Consider the following 20,849-nt stretch of genomic DNA (forward strand, 5'->3'; position numbering starts at 1 on the left):
CTCTACTAAAAAAAAAAAAAAAAAAAAAAAAAAAAAAAAGATACAAAAATCAGTCGGGCGTGGTGGCGCACACCTGTAATCCCAGCTACTCGGGAGGCTGAGGCAGAAGAATCACTTGAACCCAGGAGGCGGAGGTTGCAGTGAACTGAGATTGCACCACTGCACTCCAGCCTGGGTGACAGAGTGAGGCTCGTCTCAAATTTGGGGGAAAAAAAGAGAAGAAAAGAAAAAGAAGTTAATCTTAATGAACTTGGGTTAGGCAATGGTTTTGTAGCAATTACGCCAAAAGCACAAGAGACAAAAGAAAAAAATAAAGTGCATCTCATCAGATTAGAAGCTTTTGTGCTTCAAAGGACACCATTAAGAAAGTGAAAAGAACTCACAGAATGGCAGAAAAGATTCATAAAGTATGTCTCATTTATAACTTGTAATCACAAAATGTAAAGAACACTTACAACTCAACAAAAAGGCAAAAAACCCAATTAAAATGTGCAAAGGTGTTGCCAACAACCATATGAAAAAATGCTAATTAATCAATAGAAAAATGCACATCAAAATCACAGTGAGATACCATCTCACACAAGTCAGAATGGCTATTATTAAAAAGTCAAGAAATAATACGTGCTGGTGAGGTTGCAGAGAAGAGTGTACACTTACACGTTTTTGTAGGAATGTAAATTAGTTCAGCCATTATGGAAAGCAGTTTGGCAATTTCTGAAAGAACTTCAAACACAACTACCATCAACCCAGCAATCCCATTATTGGGTATATACCCAAAGGAATATAAATCATTATACTATAAAGACACATGCACTTGTATGCTCATCACAGCACTATTCACCAAAATACCCATCAACAGTGGACTGGATAAAGAAGATGTGGTACATATACACCACGGAATACTATGCAGCCATGAAAAAGAGTAAGATGATGTCCTTTGTAGCAACATGGATGGAGCTGGAGGCCATTATCCTTAGCAAACTAACACAGGAACATAAATCCGAATATCACGTGTTCTCACTTACAAGTGGAAGCTAAACACTGAGTACATATAGACATGAAGAAGAGAACAGACACCAGGGCCTACTTGAGAGCAGAGGGTGGGAAGAAGATGAGGAAGAAAAAACTCCCTATCAGGTACTATGCTTATTAACGGGTGATGAAATAATCTGTACACCAAACCTCCATGACATGCAATTTACTTTTATAATAAACCTGTACCTGTATCCCTGAATGTAAAAAAAAAATTTTTAAATGTGCGAAGGACTTGAATCTACATTTCTCCAGAGAAGTTATAGAAATGATCAAAAAGCACAGGGAAAGATGCTTAACATCATTAGTCATTCAGGAAAAGCAAATCAAAACCACAATGAGATGCTCCTTCACACCCACTAAGATGGGTATAATAAAAAATAAGTAAATATAAGTAATAATAAAACATAAGTAAATAAGTAAAAAATAAGCAAAGATGTGGAGAAATTAGAACTCCCATACATTGCTGGTGGGAATACAGAATTGTGCAGTCACTGAGGAAAATAACTTGGTGGTTTCTCTAACAGTTAAATATGGAATTACTATATGACCTAGCAATTCTACTCCTGGTTACAAGTCCAAAAGGATTGAAAGCAGGTGTTCAAACATGAGTGTTCATAGAGCACTATTCAGAATAGCTAAAAGTTGGTCACAACCCAAGTATTCATCACTAGAGGACTAGAAGAACAAAATGAGGAATATCTATACAGTGGAATACTATTTAGCCAAGAAAAGGAATGAAGTACTGATACGTGGTCCAATTTGGATAAACCTTGAAAACATTTGGTAGGTGGAAATAAGCCATTCGCAAAAGGCCACATGTGATTCAACTTACATGAGACGCCTCGGATAGGAAAATCCAATAGGATTGAAACTATGTTAGTAATTCCCAGGGACGAGAGAGATAAGGGAGTGAGGAGTGAATGCTAATGGGTATGGGGTTTCTTTCTCAGGTAATGAAAACATTTTAAAATCAGTCATGATAGTTGCACATCCTCATGAATATATGTGAAGATCACTAAACTGTACATTTTAAAGCATAGTTATACTTTAAAAGTATTTCTTAAAGTGTATGAAGTACATACTTTAAAAGTATATGTTTTATGGTATGTGGATGTCACAATAAGGTTGTTATTTTTTAAATAAAGGGTTTGGGTCTTTGTGCTTGGTTGATGTAAGCTCAGAAAAACGGCAGATAAAGACTAGTATAGAGAAGTATTTGAATGTGCGGGTACCAATGAAGGTAAGTAGAGGGTAAGTATTTAGAGGAAACTCTTATTTAATTGCAAAAATAAAAATGCTTGAATTAAAACATTAATACTAGAAAGTACACACAATGGTTAAGTGCCAGCCAATGGATTGTCATGAATTTAAGGCACTTGAGTTACCAGTATCCAGGTCAAGAAACAGAGCGGGTTTCATCATTCTTCTGTACCCCTTTCCTTCACTATCTTAACAAAGGTAACTGCTGTCTGATATGGTTCGGCTGTGTCCCTACCCAACTCTCATGTCGAACTGTAATCCCAGTGTTGGAGGAAGGGCCTGGGGGGTGACGGAATCATGGGGGTGGTTTCTAGTGATTTAGCACCATCCCCTACTGCTGTTCCTGTGATAGAGTCCTCATGCGATCTGGTTGTTTGAAAGCGCGTAGCACCTTCCCCTTCTCTCTTCTTCCTGCTCCCCCACGTAAGACGTGCCTGCTTTCCTTTTGCCTTCTGCCACGATTTTAAGTTTCCTGAGGCCTCCCCAGAAGCAGAAGCCTGTACATCCTTCAGAACCATAAGCCAATTACACCTCTTTTATTTATAAATTACCCAGTCTCAGGTGTGTCTTTATAGCAGCACGAGAACGTAGGAATACACTGCCCGAACCTCCAACACCAGAGCCTTGCCCATCTTTGAACTTTACAGGAATAAAGCCATAGGATGTACTCTTGAGTCTGGCTCATTGCCATCAACAATGTCTGAGATTCGTCCAGGTTTTTGCATATGGCCGAGAGCATTCATTCTCATGGAACAGGACCATGTAACCACAGGTTTCTTATCCAACCTACTGTCAATGGTACTTCCACTTCTCAGAGGTTATGAACACCTGCTGGGAATGCTTTAGTGCCTGTCTTTCAGCAAACTGAGACAGGTCCCTCTGTCGAATGTGCACCTCCAGGTGGAATTACTGGGTTACATAATCTGCCAGAATCCACGAAGGCTGAATACACAGAGTTTTCCAAAATGGCTGCATCAATTGGGAAACTTTAACTTCCCTATCCAAGTTCTCGGGAAACTAAGTTTGCATATAAATCATAGAAGGAAAAAGTGGATGTGTTAAAAAATATGCAGCCCCTCCCCCCGAAAAGAAATACATAGTCTTCTCTGAAACCCAATCAGCGGTCTCAATAAACGGAGACTTACGCTAGCTCTTTTACGTTGCCTGCTGGGTAGTTCAAGGCATCACAGAGGGACCTGACGTCATCACGAGAGAGTTTCGTGAGGGTGAGGCTCAGGTATTTCAAGTCTGGCTGATAAAAGAGCACCTCAAAGAGCTGAGCACTCTGGCCAGAAAAGGAAACATTATTTATTCTGCAAAAACAAAGAAATTTTTGGATGAGTTTCATCTAATGGGAGCACAGCCTGCACACCTGTGTTTGTCTCTCATCATCCCTCATGAACTCATTCTCTGATTTCACTCTCTAATTTCATAGCCCAATGACACACCTCAGTGGTTCTCAACTTCAGAGATTTTGCCCCCACAAGGGACAGCTGGCAGTGTCTGGAACTATTTTGGTTATCTGGACAAGGGGATGCTATTAGGATCTAGAGGGTAGAGACCAGGAATGCATCTTAACACCCTACAATGCACAGAACAGCCCTCGTGATGAAGAATGATCTGCAATGAGACGTCCATAAGTGCTGAGGTTGAGAAACTGCTCTGGATGTTAATTCTTTGCTTGTGCAGTTAGCCTCGACTGAAAGCTAGAAGTGAGATGAATATGTCATCTCCGTGACATACGAGTCAAGGTCGATTCTCGACTTACCCAAGCTTCTGAAGGCGACAGCTGGGATGCCTCAGCTGGTTACACCAGGTCACAAAGGTCGACTCGCTGAGGGTGCTGTCCTCTACCTGCAGCTCTCTGAGGTGCCCGCTGGTAGTGAGCACAGAGCAGATGTGATGCCAACAGACAAGGCTGTAATCCGACCTGTGGTCAAGAAAGGATGCGCTTTCCATGGGCAGGTGGTCAACACAAGCCACTGGTAACACACACACACACGCGCTACGCTGTCTTCTCAAACAGAAGACCTCTGAGGCAGAGTCTCCCTCAGTCAGAAGGAACGGGACCCTTCAGGTAAGCTCACCTTATGTTAGTGGTTCTCAACCTGGGGTGACGTTTCCCCCCAGGGGACATTTGGGGATGTCTACAGGGCTTTTTGGATGTTAGAGCTTAAGGGAGGGGTGCTTCTGGTGTCCAGTGAGTAGAGACCAGGGATGTTTCTGAACATCCTACAATGCACAGGAGAGCCCCCCACTGTAACAGGAGAGCCAGCCCCCAAAACATCACCAGTGCCCAGGCTGAGAAACCCTGTCTTACATCCAAAACAGGTTTATTTTTTGAGATGGAGATTCACTCTTGTTGCCCAGGCTGGAGTACGATGGCGCAATCTCGGCTCACTGCAACCTCCACCTCCCAGGTTCAAGTGATTCTCCCGCCTCAGCCTCCTGAGTAGCTGGCATTACAGGTGTGTGCTACCATGCCTGGCTAATTTTTGTATTTTTAGTAGAGGCAGGGTTTCTCCATGTTGGCCAGGCTGGTGTCAAACTCCTAACCTCAGGTGATCTACCTGCCTCAGCCTCCTAAAGTGCTGGGATTACAGGCACCCACCACCATGCCCAGCTAATTTTAGTATTTTTAGTGGAGACGGGGTTTCGCCATGTTGGCCAGGCTGGTGTACAGTAAAAGATGAGGCAGCACAGCCCAGCCATTAAGTCGACGTCTTCAGCCTAGGCGCAGCCCTAAAACTCTCCACATCCTAAATATAGGATCCTGGCAGCTCACTTGACTTCTTTGCCCCAGTTTCCTCACCTGTAATAGGATAATAGGATCCACCTCATATGATTCTTTTGGTTTGTTTTTGAAATGGGGTCTTGCTGTATTGCCCAGGCTGGGTTATACAGTGGCATGATCATGGCTCACTGCAATCTCTTACTCCTGGGCTGAAGCAAGCAATCCTCCTACTTCAGCCCCCCTCAAGTAGCTGTGCTATAGGCACATGCCACCACACCTGGCTAATTTTTTAAAAAATTTGTAGAAGTGGGGTCCTATTTTTCCCAGGCTGGTCTTAGCCCTCTGGCTGCAAGCATCCTCCTGCCCAGCTTCCCAAAGTGTTGGGATTACAGGCAGGAGCCATAAGTTAAAATTTATATGATTTGACCGGGCGCAGTGGCTCACACCTGTAATCCCAGCACTTTGGGAGGCTGAGGTGGGCAGATCACGAGGTCAGGAGATCGAGACCATCCTGGCCAACACGGTGAAACCCCGTCTCTACTAAAAATACAAAAAAATTAGCCGGGTGTGGTGGTGGGCACTTGTAGTCCCAGCTACTCGGGAGGCTGAGGCAGCAGAATGGCGTGAACCCGGGAGGCAGAGCTTGCAGTGAGCCGAGATCTCGCCACTGCACTCCAGCCTGGGCAACAGAGCAAGACTCCGTTTCAGAAAAAAAAAAAGAAGAACAAAATTTGTATTTTTTTTTTTTTTTTTTTTTTTTTTTGGAGATGAGAGTCTCACTGTCACCCAGCCTGGAGTGCAGTGGTGTGATCTCAGCTCACTGCAACTTCTGCCTCCCGGGCTCAAGTGATTCTCCCGCCTCAGCCTCCCGAGTAGCTGGGATTACAGGTGTATGCTACACACCCGGCTAATTTTTGTATTTTTAGTAGAGACGAGGTGTCACCATGTTGGTCAGGCTAGTCTTGAACTCCTGACCTTAAGTGATCCACCTGCCTCGACCTCCCACAGTGGTAGGGTTACAGGCATGAGCCACCACGCCCGGGCTGTATGATTTTTTAGACTAAGTTTTCAAAGGTAACTTGCAGCTGAGAGGTCCAGACACAGTGAGTGTGGTGCTATGGAAAAATATCGATTTTAATACTGATCAGCTAATACTTGAGAAAGTAGGAAACACTCTTCACACAGGTCCTCATATTCACTCCTCACAATACAATTATTATTCCCACTTCTGTAATGGGGCCACTGCAGCCACAAAAGGGCAAGGCTCATAGACAAAGTCATAGAGCTCCTAAAAGGTTGGGCCAGGATGTGAGCTGAGGTTTTGTGGTAGAAAAAGTGAGTTTCTAACCATGATCCTATATTAAACACTCCATCAGCAAAACCCACTTGGGAATACAGACAGATTCTGAGAAGAGATGAAAAGTCATAGGATGGACTCACGTAGAGCTGTGTTCATCCTCTGTCTCAAAGACATTTTGAACGGAAAAACAGAGTTTCCTCAAGCTGGAGCAGTATTTTAAGCAGTAGGCAGAAACCACCAGGTCCGCGTTGTCAATAATATGAAAGTTAGCTTCCTGGAGGAGGTTCACTGCCTGCTTCACAAAGGCAGGATCCTGCATTTCAAAGAGACAGTAAAATATCGCCAAGGAATCCACCTGTCCCTGAGGATCGCCACACTCCCCTAAGCTCTTCAGGCACTGGTGAAATTGCTGCTTTATCTCTTGGGACAGTTGGAAGCCAAAAAACGCGTCCAGTTTTTCTTGTTCCTTTTTATTTAAAAGGCCAGTTAGAAAACACCCCAAAAAAATCCAATGTGCTCTCCTTGCTTTTTTAAAATTGGCAACTAGCAATTCCTGTACACATCTCACAGCTGGGTGAGGATGATCAAAGTGGCCCTTGAGCAAATAGAACAAGGCGGCACAGAACTCCTGGACACACACGTGGAGGAACACGTAGGAGCTCTCACGCTCCCCGTACTTCAGAAGTATCTTGGTGCCCAGCAGCGCAGGGATGTCAGCGTCAACAACCCCATTTCTCCGGAGGTCGTCTTCACGAAACTCAAATGCGTCTGTCCACATGCCCTCTGCAGCCAGGGAGCACAGGGCCTTCAGCTGGCGCTGGCTTTGCGGAGTCGGCCCCTCGGCACCCTCGGGTGTGAACAGGTTAAAGACGAAAGAGGAGTACACAGAGGTAGTGCTCTGGCAGGTCAGGGCCAGGTCTTTTCCTTTCTGCATCTCTTGCTTCAGACTGGTACACAGGATCCAGCAGAGGAGCGGGATTTGGCATATGGAAAACAGCTGTTCACTTTCTCTTACGAGATTGAAGGCTTCCATGGCTCTTTTCGGGTCTTTGAAGAAACAGCAGAAATACACTAACCTATCACTCTCGTTGAATCCCCGGGGCTGGTAGATTTCTGAGATCGTCACCTGATCCCGGAGCTCCTTCGGGCACACGGGTTTGACGGCGATGAGCAGGGAGGCATCCGGGAGCATCTTCTTCCTCAGCAAACTGCTCAGAAGCACCTGCACTGGCTGTTTCTCCATCAAGTCGCCACACAGATCCGAATCGGGTTCGTTCAAGCCGCCCTTCAGCTCTTCGAAGCTGTCGATGATGAACAAGAGTCTCTCCGGTTGAGCCACGATCTCTGTTATAGGAGCAGCAGGGTCAGGCCACTCTCGGGAAATCAAGTCAGCCAAGCTCATTGCCGGCAACTCCCTCAGTTCTCTGCAGCAGAAATAGAATGTGTACAGGAATCTATCCCGGAAGATCTTGTTGTCCGACCAGGCCATCATCAGCTTCATCAGGAATGTCGTTTTTCCAATTCCTTGAGGTCCTTGAATGATCACTGTACGTGGCTGTTTCCCAGTTTCCTTGGGAGCAAAAAGGCGGTCCAAATGGTCACATTCTTCTTGCTTGACTTCCTCCTCAAAGTACAGGTGAATCTCAGTGACAGACTTGCTGGACCATAAGTGGCTGAATTTCTGCTTTGCATGAGCTTGATAGGCCTTTGTGTATCCTGAGTCAGTGAGGGCAAGAGGAGAAAAAACACACAAAGGTAAGCATTCCTGCATATATTCTTTGCTCCGACATTTTTTTTCTTCTCAGGATGTATCTTTCTAGGGGTCTACGCACTGTGGCCCCCAGGCCGAACCTGGTCAGTCTTCTCTTGTAAATAAAGTTTCATTAGAACTCACTACGCCATTCATGGGTGTGTTGTCTACAGGTGCCTTCCTGATTCAATAGCAGAACTGAATAGCTGTGAGAGACTGTACGACCCACAAAGCCTAAAATGGAAACCATATGGTCCTTTACACAAAAAGGTTGGCAACTTCTGCTTTCAATAGACACACACACACGCACACACACACAAACACATTCGTTGCTACTATGTAAAGTTTGACAGCTTCTGCTTTCAATAGACACATATACAGGTATTCGTTGCTACTATGATAGCAAAATAACTGGAAAATAGCTATATGACTATCAAGACCAGTTAAATAATTTATGAAACCACAAGCTATTATACAGATATTAAAAGTATGGAATAATCTCTCCATATGCGTAAATAACAGGACAGTGTCTATAGCATGTACTCAATTTCTATAAACAAGGGATTTAGATACAGATATAGGTTTCACATATAGGGACTAGATCTGAAAGTCCACCTAAGAAGGACCTGACCTAGGCAGTTGCCTCCAGAAGAGAAAGGAGATGCAGTAGAGAGGATAGAATGGCACCTCGCATCCATTCCAACTTTATGCCAGTGAGCTTTCTTTCGATGGCAGAATTCTCAAAAGAAAAGCCAGTCAAGAAATCCAACAACAGGCCGGGTGCGGTGGTTCACGCCTGTAATCCCAGCATTTTGGGAGGCTGAGGTGGGCAGATCATGAAGTCAAGAGATCAAGACCATCCTGGCCAACATGGTGAAACCCCGTCTCTACTAAAAATACAAAAATTATCCGGGGCTGGTGGTGCGTGCCTGTAGTCCCAGCTACTTGGGAGGCTGAGACAGAAGAATCGCTTGAACCTGGGAGGCAGAGGTTGCAGTGAGCTGGGATGGCACCGCTGCAGTCTAACCTGGGCAACAGAGCAAGGCTCTGTCTCAAAAAAAAAAAAAAAAAAAAAAAAAAAAAAAAAATCCAGCAAAAATGGTGACCAAGCCCTACACACCCCACAATCCCTCGTAGCTAAGATACAGATTAAGTTCTGCGATTGGCCCTCACTCTCATGATACTGGAAGGGGAAGGGGAGTGGAGTCTATCTTCTGCCTGTTTTCCTGCCAGCTTCCATGAACACACAGACGCTGGGCTCTTCTGTAACAGAAAGCTTGTCTCCCATTGCTGTAGTTGGCTGGGCACAGTGGCTCACGCCTATAATCCCAGCACTTTGGGAGGCTGAGGCAGGCAGATCACTTGAGGCTAGGAGATTGAGACCAGTCTGGCCAACATGGTGAAACCCCATCTCTACTAAAAATACAAAAATTAGCTGGGCATGGTGGTACAGGCCTATAATCCCAGCTACTTGGGAGGCCAGGGCAGAAGAATCACTTGAACCCAGGAGGTGGAGGTTGCAGTGAGCAGAGATTACACCACTGTAATCTAGCCCTGGCAATAGAGCGAGACTGTCTCAAAAACAAAAACCAGTTGCTGTGGTCATTGATTTTAAGCAGCTGCTGCACTGGTGAGCTTCCCAATTTCTGAATCATAGCTGTCGTGGTGTATTTCTAAAGCCACAGTTCTAACAGTGGGCTTCCCATCTCCCACCTTCCTCGTTGCAGGAGGCAGCAGCTCCCTGATGCTACAGTTCTTAGAGTCATCTCTGGAGCACCAGCCTAGAGCCTGATCCTTTCGCCAGGCCAAAAACTCCTTTACAGTTATCTGTTCCTTAAATAACTAGTATGATGTTTATATTCTGCAAGTGAGTGGTTGCTGATGAACTGGAGATGTAGGGGGCAGTTGTAGACGGGCAATTTTCCCTATGCGCCGCATAATAGTTACTGGATTTGATTGGATGCAGGTGAAAGATATAATCCAGTGCCCACAGACTGCTGACAGTAGGTAATGCTACCTTAAGTTACTGGGGAGAACAAGGGATTCCCCTACTCTTTCAGTCCCCTGAAGTTCCTAACTGGTGAAAATGCCATCTGACATTGGTGAAGATCAAATTAGCATCTTAAGCTAAGTTGTTCGCCCATTCCCCAATGGCTTCCTGCTTTCCTGGTCTTCTCAGCTGTTCTGGAGATTTCGGTGACATGTTTGGTTGCTTGTTAAGAGGAATTAAGTGGGTACAACCTCAAACCAACTGTGAAAAGAGATAGAGGCGTTAAGTACCCAGTGGAAGATCTATCTTCAGACCTGCTTACATTTTATTTTAGCAATATTCTAAAATGGTTCCATGTGCAAAGAATGTTCTTCTTTATATAAATTACTTTTTTGAGACAGGGTCTCACTCTGTTACCCAGGCTGGAGTGCAATGGTGCAAACACAGCTCACTGCAGCCTCACCCTCCTGGGCTGAAGTGGTCCTCCTGCCTCAGCTTCCAGTTTAGCTGAGACAGAGGCATGTGACACCAAAACACTCCAGGAAACATGGGGGAATTTGTTTAAAAATTTGGACTGGGGGGCCGGGCATGGTGGTTCACACCTGTAATCCCAGCACTTTGGGAGGCCAAGGCGGGTGGATCACCTGAGGTCAGCAGTTCAAGACCAGCCTGGCCAACATGGCAAAACACTGTCTCTACTAAAAATATAAAAATTAGCTGGGCATGGTGGCAGGCGCCTTATAATCCCAGCTACTCCGGAGGCTGAGGCAGGAGAATCGCTTGAACCTGGGGGGTTCAGTGAAGTTGCAGTGAGCCAAAATCATGCTACTTTACTCCAGCCTGGGTGAAAGAGTGAAACTCCGTCTCAAAGAAAAAAAAATTGGACTGGGAAGGGTTTTTTCCAAGTAATATTCCAAATCAAGAAAATGTGCAAGAAAGGCTAGCATCGCCAAAAATGGAAACTCTCACATTATTTTATTTCAAACCAATTCTTTTAATCCTCAATATTAAGGAAATTTCCCCCTAACTACTACCAGAACCAATTCCAATTTCACTGGAACAACATATTACAGATCCTCAATCTTTTTAATGTCTCATATTCAAAATCTGGCACTCAAAATTACCAGACATACGAGGAGACTGTATGACCAGATAAAGAGAAAAAGAAACAGTAGAAAGAGACCTATAAATGTTAAAATCTTCAGGCAAATTTTAAAATAATTTAAAATGCTCAATAAAATAGAAGATGGAATAAATATTGAAGAAAAAATGGAAGTCTGTGAAAAAGGCAAACTGCATAAATAAAACATGTGAACTAAATTTAAGAAATCAAGGCCAGGCACGGTGGCTCGTGCCTGTAATCCCAATACTTTGGGAGGCTGAGGTGGGCAGATCACCTGAGGTCAGGAGTTCGAGACCAGCCTGGCCAACATGGGGAAAGCCTGTCGCTACTAAAAATACAAAAAATTAGCCAGGTGTGGTGGTGGGCATCTGTAATCCCAGCTGCTCAGGAGGCTGAGGCAGGAGAATCACTTGAACCCTGGAGGTGGAGGCTGCAGTGAGCCGAGATTGCACCACTGCACTCCAGCCTGGGCGACAGAGCGAGACTCTATCAAAGAAGAAAGAGAGAAAGAGAGACAGAGAAAGAAAGAAAGAGAAAGAGAAAGAAAGAGAGAGAGAAGGAAAAAGAAAGAAAGAGAAAAGAAAGAAAGAAAGAGAGAGAGAGAGAGAGAGAGGAAGAAAGAGAGTGAGTCTAGGCCAGTATGGTGGCTCAGGCCTGTAATCCCAGCACTTTGGGAGGCCAAGGCAAGAGGATCACTTGATCCCAGGAGTTTGAGACCAGCCTGGGCAATATAGTGAGAGCTTGTCTCTACAAAATTTTTAAAAGTTAGTCAGGTGTGCAATTAGCCAAGCATGATGGTATATACCTGTAGTCCCAGCTACTTGGGAGGCTGAGGGGGAGATCATTTGAGCCCAGGAAGTTGAGGCTGCAGTGAGCCGTGATGATGCCACTGCACTCCACCCTGGGTGACAGAGCCAGACCCTATCTTGAACAAACAAGAAAGTCCAGTAGGTGTAACTGGAGTCCCAGAAGAATAAACAGAAGAATGGAATACACTGACAACGGCTGAAATTGAGAACTGAAGACAGTTACTGAACCTCAGATGCAAGAGTATTAAAGGATCCCAATCAGGATGAAAACAAAGCCACGTCCACGCACATCACAGTAAGACACTGAACAACAACAAAGAAGAACAATTTAGCAGTAAAGTCAAAAGAGCTATCTCCTGCCATTGATATCGCAAATGTGCAAAGTAACAGTTAACACCTTATGCCAGGATAAATACAAATGTGACTCTAAAAGCCATATCGCTTATAGATCATTGCTTGTCTGATGTGAACTTTGGCTAAATACAAGATTACACCAGTCAACCTCAGTTCACTGTATCCCCCACCGCAGGTGTTAATTGCTCTTGCAAATAAGTCAAGTGCATAGTTCCTATGCTACAACTTCACCTCAGAGAGTCTTTCTGGCTTGGCTGCAAGTTCTCAGCTTAGGGTAAAAATCACTGGTGACCCAGATAAAGGTACAATACAGGTTAGGACATCATAGCCACCGATATTTTACCCACATATAACCACCAGGTCTAAGAGACCATTTCCTGCCTACAAGGACAATATTTTCAGGCTGGGCATGGTGGATCACACCTATAATCCCAGCACTTTGGGAGGCCAAGGTGGGTGGATCACCTCAGGTCGGGAGTTCAAGACCAGCCTGGCCAACATGGTGAAACCCCATCTCTACTAAAAATACAAAAATTAGCCAGGCGTGGTGGCAGGTGCCTGTAATTCTAGCCACTCAGGAGGCTGAGGCAGGAGACTCGCTTGAACCTGGGAGGTGGAGGTTGCAGTGAGCCAAGATCGCACCACTGCCCTGCACTCCAGTCTGGGCAACAAAGTGAGACTCCATCTACAAAAAAAAAAAAGAGTTAATATTTTCCCATAGCACATTCTGGTCCTGTTGTAGACAGACAGAGACCACTTACCAAAATTAGGATATAGTCCTCATTATAAGAAGCCTTCCCCCTTCCCAGACTCCCTCACCTGTTCTCTCCCTCATGACCTTCATGCAGAGATCCTTTCTATCCAGCTTTTGAAAGATTCTTAGGGTTATGTTCCAAGCTTGTTGTTCTTCATAGTGCTTGATCAACAGGTTTGCAAGTTCTTCCCGGGATGCTTTTTTGACCTCAGTCCAGGGAATCTGCTTGAGTTCAAGATGCAAAGTCATTTGCTTCAGATGTTCCTTAAATTTCCTGAACTCCTCCTTTTTGAGCTCCTCCAGATACCACATAAGACCAAAATCGGAGAAAAAAGAGGCTGCCATCTTGTCTGGAGCAGAGACACCAATCCTCAAAGAGACAGTGACCAGGAACAATAAATAAATAAAACCTGTGGAAAATTCAGGATAGTGCTAAGTTATTACAAATAAATGGATCAAGATTACCATTGCATATTATCTGGCTAGTACTGGGGTGATGGCAATGAAGGCGGAAAGTTATTTAATTACGTTCATCTCACCTTCTAATTGAAATGGTCATGAAAGTCTCAGTAATAGATGGGGGAACCACAGATACAATAATCCAGAAGATACGAGAATCCTATAGTCACCTGACATAGCCTCAATATCCAGGCAAATATAGACTTTACATTTTTAGAAATTACACTGTAACTACGGAAATTACATTTTTACTTTTAAACATAGAAATTACACTGTAAATATGGAAATCACATTTTTACATTTCAATATAGAAATTACATTGTAAATATAGAAATTACATTTTTCTCAGTAAACAATAGAGAAGGCATGCCCCCACAAATGTAGCCAACTGATTTTGACAAAGGCACAATGAAGGAGGATCCTCTCTTCCATAAATGGTGCTGGAACAACTGGAAGTCCTTCCCTAGCTCTTTCTGCCCATCTCTTCCCCTGACTCTATTATGTGGGGACACAGAAGGCAACCGTGTACAATCCAGAAGAGTCTTCATCAGGAACGGACTCTGCTGGACCTTGATTTGAACTTCCAGCCTCCAGACTATGAGGAAATAAATTTCTGTTGGTAAGCCATCCAGTCTGCAGTATTTTGCAGTGAACTATGTCAATGATCCGTGGAAGTACAGTCAGTCTATGGTACTTTGTTACGGTCCCACTCATGCAAAGGCCTGGAAGCATAACAGACACCCTAGTGGCAATCGATCCACCCAGTGTCCAGATCAGATCTTGGTTTCTAAGACCACTTCCTAACAAAAGATACCCAGGGCAGGCTGAAAGAGCCTCCAAGAGCTAAAACTGTAACAACTTGAGCAAGAAGAAGAATTCCAAGTAGCTTAGATGGATGGATTGTTCCCCTTTAAGGAGATGCGGCATAACTCCCCACCTCTTAAGTGTGGTGTATTAGTCTGTTCTCATGCTGCTGATAAAGACATAACCCAAGACTGGGTAATTTATAAAGAAAAACTGGTTTAACGGACCCACAGTTCCATGTGGCTGGGGAGGCCTCACAATCATGGCAGAAGGCAAAAAGGCACATCTTACATGGCGGCAGACAAGAGAGGACCAAACGACAGGGGTTTCCCCTTATAAAACCATCAGGTCTCATGAGACTTATTCACTACTAAGGGAACAGTATGGGGGGACCCACCCCCATGATTCAGTGATCTCCCACCAGGTCCCTCCCACCACATGTGGGAATTATGGGAGCTGCAATTCAAGAGGATATTTGGGTGGGGACACAGCCAAACCATATCATGTGGGTTGTACATAGAGACTTCTTTTTAAAGAATATAGTATAGCCAGGCACAGTGGCTCACACCTGTAATCCTAGCACTTTGGGAGACCGAGGTGGGCGGATCTCGAGGTCAGGAGATCGAGACCATCTTGGCCAACATGGCAAAACCCCATCTCTACTAAAATACAAAAAATTAGCCGGGGGTGGTGGTGGGCACCTGTAGTCCCAGCTTCTCAGGAGGCTGAGGCAGGGGAATCACTTGAACCCAGGAGGTGGAGGTTGCAGTGAGCCGAGATCATGTCACTGCACTCTAGCCTGGTGACAGAGCGAGACTCCATCTCAGTAAATTATAGTATAGTATAGTATAGTATAGTATAGTATAGTATAGTATAGTATAGAAGTATAGTATAAGTATAGTATAGTATAAGTATAGTATAGTATAAGTATAGTATAGTATAAGTATAGTATAGCATAAGTATAGTATAGCATAAGTATAGTATAGCATAAGTATAGTATAGCATAAGTATAGTATAGCATAAGTATAGTATAGCATAAGTATAGTATAGTATAAGTATAGTATAGTATAAGTATAGTATAAGTATAGCATTAATATAGTATAGCATAAGTATAGTATAGCATAAGTATAGCATAAGTATAGTATAGCATAAGTATAGTATAGCATAAGTATAGTATAGTATAAGTATAGTATAGTATAAGTATAGTATAGTATAAGTATAGTATAAGTATAGCATTAATATAGTATAGCATAAAAGTATAGTATAGCATAAGTATAGTATAGCATAAGTATAGTATAGCATAAGTATAGTATAGCATAAGTATAGTATAGTATAGTATAAGTATAGTATAGTATAAGTATGGTATAGTATAAGTATAGCATAAGTATAGCATAGTATAAGTGTAGTATAGTATAGTATAGTATAGTACAGTACAGTATATTACAGTATAGTATAGTATAAAAAGGGGTAGGGAGTAACTTCAGAGTGGAAAAACCAGCCAGACACCTAAGCTAGGAGATCAAGGCCAACATGGGTAGCAAGTGGTAGTGACAGCATATGATATGATGGGAAAGGCACCTTTCCTCCGTGGTCTTCCTCCCCAAAGCCCCAGTCTCGCAATGAGATAAACATCACACAAACCCAACATGAAGGATGTCCCACAAATACCTGACCAGTGCTTCTCAAAACTTTCAAGATCACTGAAAACAAGGAAATCCTGAGAGTGGTCCTAGTTTAGAGAGCTCAGTGGAGACAGCAACGAAACCTAATGGGGGATCCTAGATGAGGTCCAGGCACCTAAAAAGGATATTAGGGGCCGGGTGCAGCGGCTCACGCCTGTAATCCCAGCACTTTGGGAGGCCGAGGCAGGCGGATCACGAGGTCAGGAGTTTGAGACCAGCCTGACCAACATGGTGAAACCCCGTCTCTACTAAAAATACAAAAAAATTAGCTGGGCGTGGTGGCAGGTGCCTGTAATCTCAGCTACTCGGGAGGCTGAGGCAGGAGAGTCACTTGAACCCGGGAGGTGGAGGTTGCAGTGAGCTGAGATCGCGCCATTGCACTCCAGCCTGGGCGACAGAGCAAGACTCCATCTCAAAAAAAAAAAAAAAAAAAAAAAAAAAAAAAAAAGGATATTAGGTAAAAAGGGGGGAAATCTGAAGAATAATCAATCTTAGTTAATGATCTATTAATACTGGTTTATTAGTTATGACAAATGTACCATGGTAGCAAAAGTGGTTACTAGAGAAACGTGGCACAGGATTTAGGCGAACTCTCTGCAGTATTTTTGCAAACTTTTCTGTGTCTAAAACCAGTCTAAAAATTTAAAAGATACTAAAAACATAGGGCAAATAGTTACTGATATTAGATATATAAAAATCAACACATTTTATGAATATTTATGGAATCCTACACACAAGAGAACATTATTTTCAAGCATATGTGGAACATTCATGATAATCAATTAGCTTGTAATTATGCTCATGATAATCAATTATGCTCTGAGCTTTAAAGGAAATCATAATTCAAAAAGAAAAAGCCAACAGCAGCAAAGTCATCTTCTTTGTCTTGAGGGCAATGAAATTAGAGATCAATAGCAAAGTCAATAAAAGGGTTAAGTTATACAGTGGAAAATAAAAATAAAGCTGTTTTATTCATGGGTGGCCATTAGGCAGAATGTTGCCCCCCCAAATAAACTAGGTAATTTGGAGAAAAATTAAAAACAAATTTAATAGCATCTAAGATCCAAAAATTAGGGGAAAGTAGCCAGGCGCCTATAGTCCCAGCTACTCAGGAGGCTGAGGCAGGAGAATCTCTTGAACCTGGGAGGTGGGGGTTACAGTGAGCCAAGATTGTGCCACTGCACTCCAGCCTGGGTGACAGAACAAGACTGTAAATAAATAAATAACTAAATAAATAAATCCCACAAAAATTAGGGAAAATTATTAAGCAGTATTCAGAATGAGAATATGATGATGGAAAGGTGACCTTCATGGCTTCTCCCCTGGGTGCTTTTGCCAATAGTTTTAAAAAGCCTACTTTTAGTAAAATCTTAATTATAGGAACCTGTATCTGAGTCCTGACGCCACCACTGAGCAGGGCCTAAGGCAATGCTTCTCCAAGCAACATCAGCACCAACTGGCAACTTGCTATGCAAATCCACAGGTCCTTCCCTAGACATACTAAATGCTGAGGGTAGGGCACAGCCATCTGTTAATTTTGGGCAAATAGTTAGTGATGATATTAGATATATAATATCAGTTATATATCTGTCATATAACATCAGTTATATATAATGTCAGTTGGTTTTGATGCATGCCCAGGTTTGAAAACCACTGACTTAAAGAATGACTTTGGGCAAGAACATTGCTGGTGCTTTGCTCTGAGATCATCTTGGAGAAGCAGGCAACTAGAGTTGGACTTTTCTTGATGTGGAGACAGTGTCAAGATCAGAGTGTACCAAAACAGAGACATAGATCAATGGAACAGAACAGAGCCCTCAGAAATGATGCCACATATCTACAACTATCTGATCTTTGACAAACCTGACAGAAACGAGAAATGGGGAAAGGATTCCCTATTTCATAAATGGTGCTGGGAAAACTGGCTAGCCATATGTAGAAAGCTGAAACTGGATCCCTTCCTTACACCTTATACAAAAATTAATTCAAGATGGATTAAAGACTTACATGTTAGACCTAAAACCATAAAAACCCTAGAAGAAAACCTAGGCAATACCATTCAGGACATAGGCACGGGCAAGGACTTCATGTCTAAAACACCAAAAGCAATGGCAACAAAAGCCAAAGTTGACAAATGAGATCTAATTAAACTAAAGAGCTTCTGCACAGCAAAAGAAACTACCACCAGAGTGAACAGGCAACCTACAGAATGGGAGAAAATTTTTGCAATCTACCCATCTGACAAAGGGCTAATATCCAGAATCTACAATGAACTCAAACAAATTTACAAGAAAAAAACAACCCCATCAAAAAGTGGGCAAAGGACATGAACAGACACTTCTCAAAAGAAGACATTTATGCAGCCAAAAAACACATGAAAAAATGCTCATCATCACTGACCATCAGAGAAATGCAAACCAAAACCACAGTGAGATACCATCTCACACCAGTTAGAATGGCCATCATTAAAAAGTCAGGAAACAACAGATGCTGGAGAGGATGTGGAGAAATAGGAACACTTTTACACTCTTGGTGGGACTGTAAACTAGTTCAACCATTGTGGAAGACAGTGTGGCGATTCCTCAGGGATCTAGAACTAGAAATACCATTTGACCCAGCCATCCCATTACTGGGTATATACCCAAAGGATTATAAATCATGCTGCTATAAAGACACATGAAACGTATGTTTATTGCGGCACTATTCACAATAGCAAAGACTTGGAACCAACCCAATGTCCAACAATGATAGACTGGATTAAGAAAATGTGGCACATATACACCATGGAATACTATGCAGCCATAAAAAAGGATAACTTCATGTCCTTTGTAGGGACATGGATGAAGCTGGAAACCATCATTCTCAGCAAACTATCGCCAACGATAAAAAACCAAACACCGCATGTTCTCATTCATAGGTGGGAATTGAACAATGAGAACACATGGGGACAGGAAGGGGAACATCACACACCAGGGACTGCTGTGGGGTAGGGGGAGGGGGGAGGGATAGCATTTGGAGATATACCTAATGTTAAATGACGAGTTAATGGGTGCAGCAAAACAACATGGCACATGGATACATATATAACAAACCTGCACGTTGTACACATGTACCCTAAAACTTAAAGTATAATTTTTTAAAAAAGAGTGTAGCCTCTTGCCACAGGCTGAAATATTAATACCTCCTGCTCTGGGAAGAGACCCTCTGAAAGTTAGGGGAAAGACTGCATTCAGATTTGCTACAGATGGAACTTTAAATATTCCCCCAAACACACACACACATGCACACACACACGCACACACACTCCTCTACCAGCACTACCACCAGAAAAATCACCAGGGAATCTTTTCTGCATCCAATGTATGTCCCCCTGCAAAAGTTACACGCTGAAGTATGAAGTTTTTGAAAATAGCATACTCGTAGATACAATGAGTCACAAAGTGCAACTGAAGACTGGGCTTGTTTGGAAAAGGCATCCTTGCAGATGCAATTAGCTGTACTGGAACATGTAAGAGGAGGTCATACTAAAGCAGGGTGGGCCCCTGATCCAATATGATTGGTGACCTTATTGAAAGGGGAAAATCTGGCCGGGCGCAGTGGCTCACACCTGTAATCCCAGCACTTTGGGAGACCAAGGTGGGCGGATCACCTGAGGTCAGGAGATCAAGACCAGCCCGGTCAACATGGTAAAATCCTATCTCTACCAAAAATACAAAAATTAGCCAAGTGGTGGTATGTGCCTGTCATCCCAGCTACTCAGGAGGCTGAGGCAGGAGAATTGCTTGAACCTGGGAAGTGGAGGTTACAGTGAGCCAAGATCACGCCACTGCACTCCAGCCTGGGCAATAAAGTGAGACTCCATCTCAAAAAATAAAAATAAAAAAGAAAGGGGAAAATCTGGACACGTATGAATAGAGGGAAGAAGGTATCATGCCACAGGGAAAATGCCACTTACTAACCAAAGCACACCTAAAGCAAGTAGAAGTTAATAGAGAGGAATAAGCTGATTCTCCCTCACAGTCTTCAGAAGGAATTACGCCAGCCAGCACCTTGATTTTGGACTTATTAGCCTTCAGAACTGTGAGACAGTAAGTTTCTGTTGCTTAAGCTGTTTTGTGGTACGTTGTTACGGCAGCCCCAGGAAGCTAATACAATGTGTTAGTATCAGATTTGACAGAGATAATTAGTGGTCTGGAAGACACGTAAAGAGAAGTCATCCAAGAAGCATTAGAGAGAAAAAGACTAAAAGCACAGAAGAGAGGACAAGAGACTGAGGATGTAAAGGGCTAACACTTGTTACTGGCTCCCCAAAAGGAGAAAAGAGACTGTGGACCAGATGTAGTATGTTTTATTAGGTTGATGCAAAAGTAATTGTGGTTTTTGCCATGAAAAATAATGCAAAAACTGTATTACTTTTGCACCAATCTAAAATAAGATTGCTACTAGGATGTTTCTTTTTATAATTTTTTTTAATTGAAACAGTTTCGCTCTTGTTGCCCAGGCTGGAGTGCAGTGGCACAGTCTTAGCTCACTGCAACCTCCCCCTCCCAGGTTCAAGTGATTCTCCTGCCTCAGCCTCCAGAGCAGCTGGGATCACAGGTGGGTGCCCGCCACCATGTCCAGCTAATTTTTTTGTATTTTTAGTAGAGACGGGGTTTCACCACGTTGGCCAGGCTGGTCTCAAACTCTTGACCTCAGGTGATCCACCTGCCTCTGCCTCCCAAAGTGCTGGGATTACAGGCATGAGCCACTGTGCCTGGCCTGGATGTTTCTATTAACCAATGAAAAAAAAATC

General features: G+C 43.3%; 1 protein-coding gene across 1 annotated transcript in view; it reads right to left on the bottom strand.

Annotated features, from left to right (window-relative positions):
- NLRP4 (NLR family pyrin domain containing 4) overlaps positions 1-20,849 on the bottom strand; it is a 46,479-nt gene that overhangs the window by 18,548 nt on the left and 7,082 nt on the right. Inside the window, exons 2-5 of the mRNA XM_003277208.2 lie at positions 13,175-13,519; positions 6,470-8,045; positions 4,064-4,225; positions 3,441-3,608 (exon numbers count right to left, since the gene is read on the bottom strand). Of these exons, the coding sequence (XP_003277256.2) occupies positions 3,441-3,608; positions 4,064-4,225; positions 6,470-8,045; positions 13,175-13,454 (2,186 nt within the window). The 5' untranslated portion in view covers positions 13,455-13,519. The remainder of the gene's footprint in view (positions 1-3,440; positions 3,609-4,063; positions 4,226-6,469; positions 8,046-13,174; positions 13,520-20,849) is intronic.

This window comes from Nomascus leucogenys, chromosome 10 (genome assembly GCF_006542625.1).
Source record: "Nomascus leucogenys isolate Asia chromosome 10, Asia_NLE_v1, whole genome shotgun sequence".
Lineage (NCBI taxonomy): Eukaryota > Metazoa > Chordata > Mammalia > Primates > Hylobatidae > Nomascus > Nomascus leucogenys.